Source organism: Aureococcus anophagefferens (assembly GCF_000186865.1).
Source record: "Aureococcus anophagefferens unplaced genomic scaffold AURANscaffold_231, whole genome shotgun sequence".
Taxonomy (NCBI): domain Eukaryota; class Pelagophyceae; order Pelagomonadales; family Pelagomonadaceae; genus Aureococcus; species Aureococcus anophagefferens.
Genome location: NW_008705769.1, coordinates 3,366 through 4,776, shown reverse-complemented (window position 1 = coordinate 4,776; position 1,411 = coordinate 3,366). Strand labels below are relative to the sequence as shown.

The 1,411-nt window shown below is 74.5% G+C and overlaps 1 protein-coding gene across 1 annotated transcript in view; it reads left to right on the top strand.

Annotated features, from left to right (window-relative positions):
- The window catches only part of AURANDRAFT_68594 (hypothetical protein), a gene marked incomplete at both ends in the record, with an annotated part of 5,063 nt that overhangs the window by 1,635 nt on the left and 2,017 nt on the right, over positions 1–1,411 (top strand). The window contains one exon of the mRNA XM_009044298.1: positions 59–442. Coding sequence (XP_009042546.1) covers positions 59–442 — 384 coding nt within the window. The remainder of the gene's footprint in view (positions 1–58; positions 443–1,411) is intronic.

Below are 1,411 nucleotides of genomic sequence, written 5' to 3'. Positions count from 1 at the left end.
CTGGCTGCGCCTCGGCGTCCACGGCGGCGAGGACCCCTACGACGTCGTCGTCGACGAGGCGTCGGTCTTCGCGGGCGAGGGGAGGGGGGGCGGCGCCGTCGCCGCGCGGCGCGCCGCGCGCGCGCGGCGGCGCGCGGACGCGCTCGCGGCCGTCGTCGCCGACGGCGGCTACCTGCTGACGCGGACGCCCGGCGCGCCGGCGCTCGCGGGCTGGCGGCCCGTCGCGGCCGCGGCGGGCGCGCGCGAGGGCTGGGCGGCCGTGCGGCCCCCGCGGCTCGCGGGCCGCGACGCGCGCGTGCGCTGCACCTTCGACGTCACGGGCAAGCGCCAGCGTCCTGCTGATATTCCGGCTGAGAAAACGCACGCGCGTGGTGTAGGCAAGCGCGGCGCGCGGCAGCGCCTCTACGAGTGCCTCACGTGCTGCCCGGACGGCATCATCGAGGTCTGCCCCGCGTGCGCGGCGTCGTGCCACCGCGGCCACGACCTCCGCGAGTGCGACGGCGCCTCCGGCGGCGCGCTCCGGGGCGGCGACGACGACCTCGCCTTCTGCTCCTGCGGCTTCGCCTGCGCCTGCCACACGCGCTGTCTCCCGTGACGTTGTGATCCATCGCCCGTAACCTTTATCATCGACGCACGAAGACGAGGACGGCGCCGCGGACGCGGGCGCCCGCGTCCTCGCGGAGGTCGGCGAAGGCGGGCTCGCGCGGCGAAAAGCCCGCGGCCGCGGCCGCGTCGACGACGCCGCGGACGTCGTGGCGGTAGCGGCCGCCGGGCCCGAGCGCGCCGACGGCGCCGGTGGCGCCGTCGTCGTGCGACACTTCGACGGTGAAGGCGAGGATGCCGCCGCGGTCGAGCGCGCGCCGCGCGGCGGCGAGGAGCGGGCCGACGTCGCGGATATAGCCGACGACGTCCGCGGCGAGGACCGCGTCGAGGTCGCCGTCGGGCCAGGCCTCGAGGACGTCGACGGCGTCGCCGACGGCCACGGAGCTGTAGAGGCCCGGCGGCGCCCGGTCGAGCATCTTCCGGGAGACGTCGTTGGCGTGGACGCGGCAGCCCGGCGCGAGCGAGCCCGAGAGCTCCTTCGCGAGGAGGCCCGTGCCCGCGCCGACGTCGAGGACCGACGCCCAGCCCCGCGCGTCGCCGCGGATTTCGTCTACGAGCGCGGCGGGCCCGCGGTAGGCGAGCTTCCCGACGAGGTCCGCGTCGAAGTCGTCGGCGTAGCCTGGGCAGGAAAAGAGTGCGAAATTCCCAACTTCAAAGGCTCCTCTCTCGGCCGTTTTCCACTCGCTTCGGCTGATTTTTGGACGAGCGATCATCTCTCGGAACGGTCTCGAAGCATGGATGCTTTTTATAGAACGCGCGCGCGCGGAACACTCACATGAAGCGACGTTGAATCACCCTTTTCCTGCCC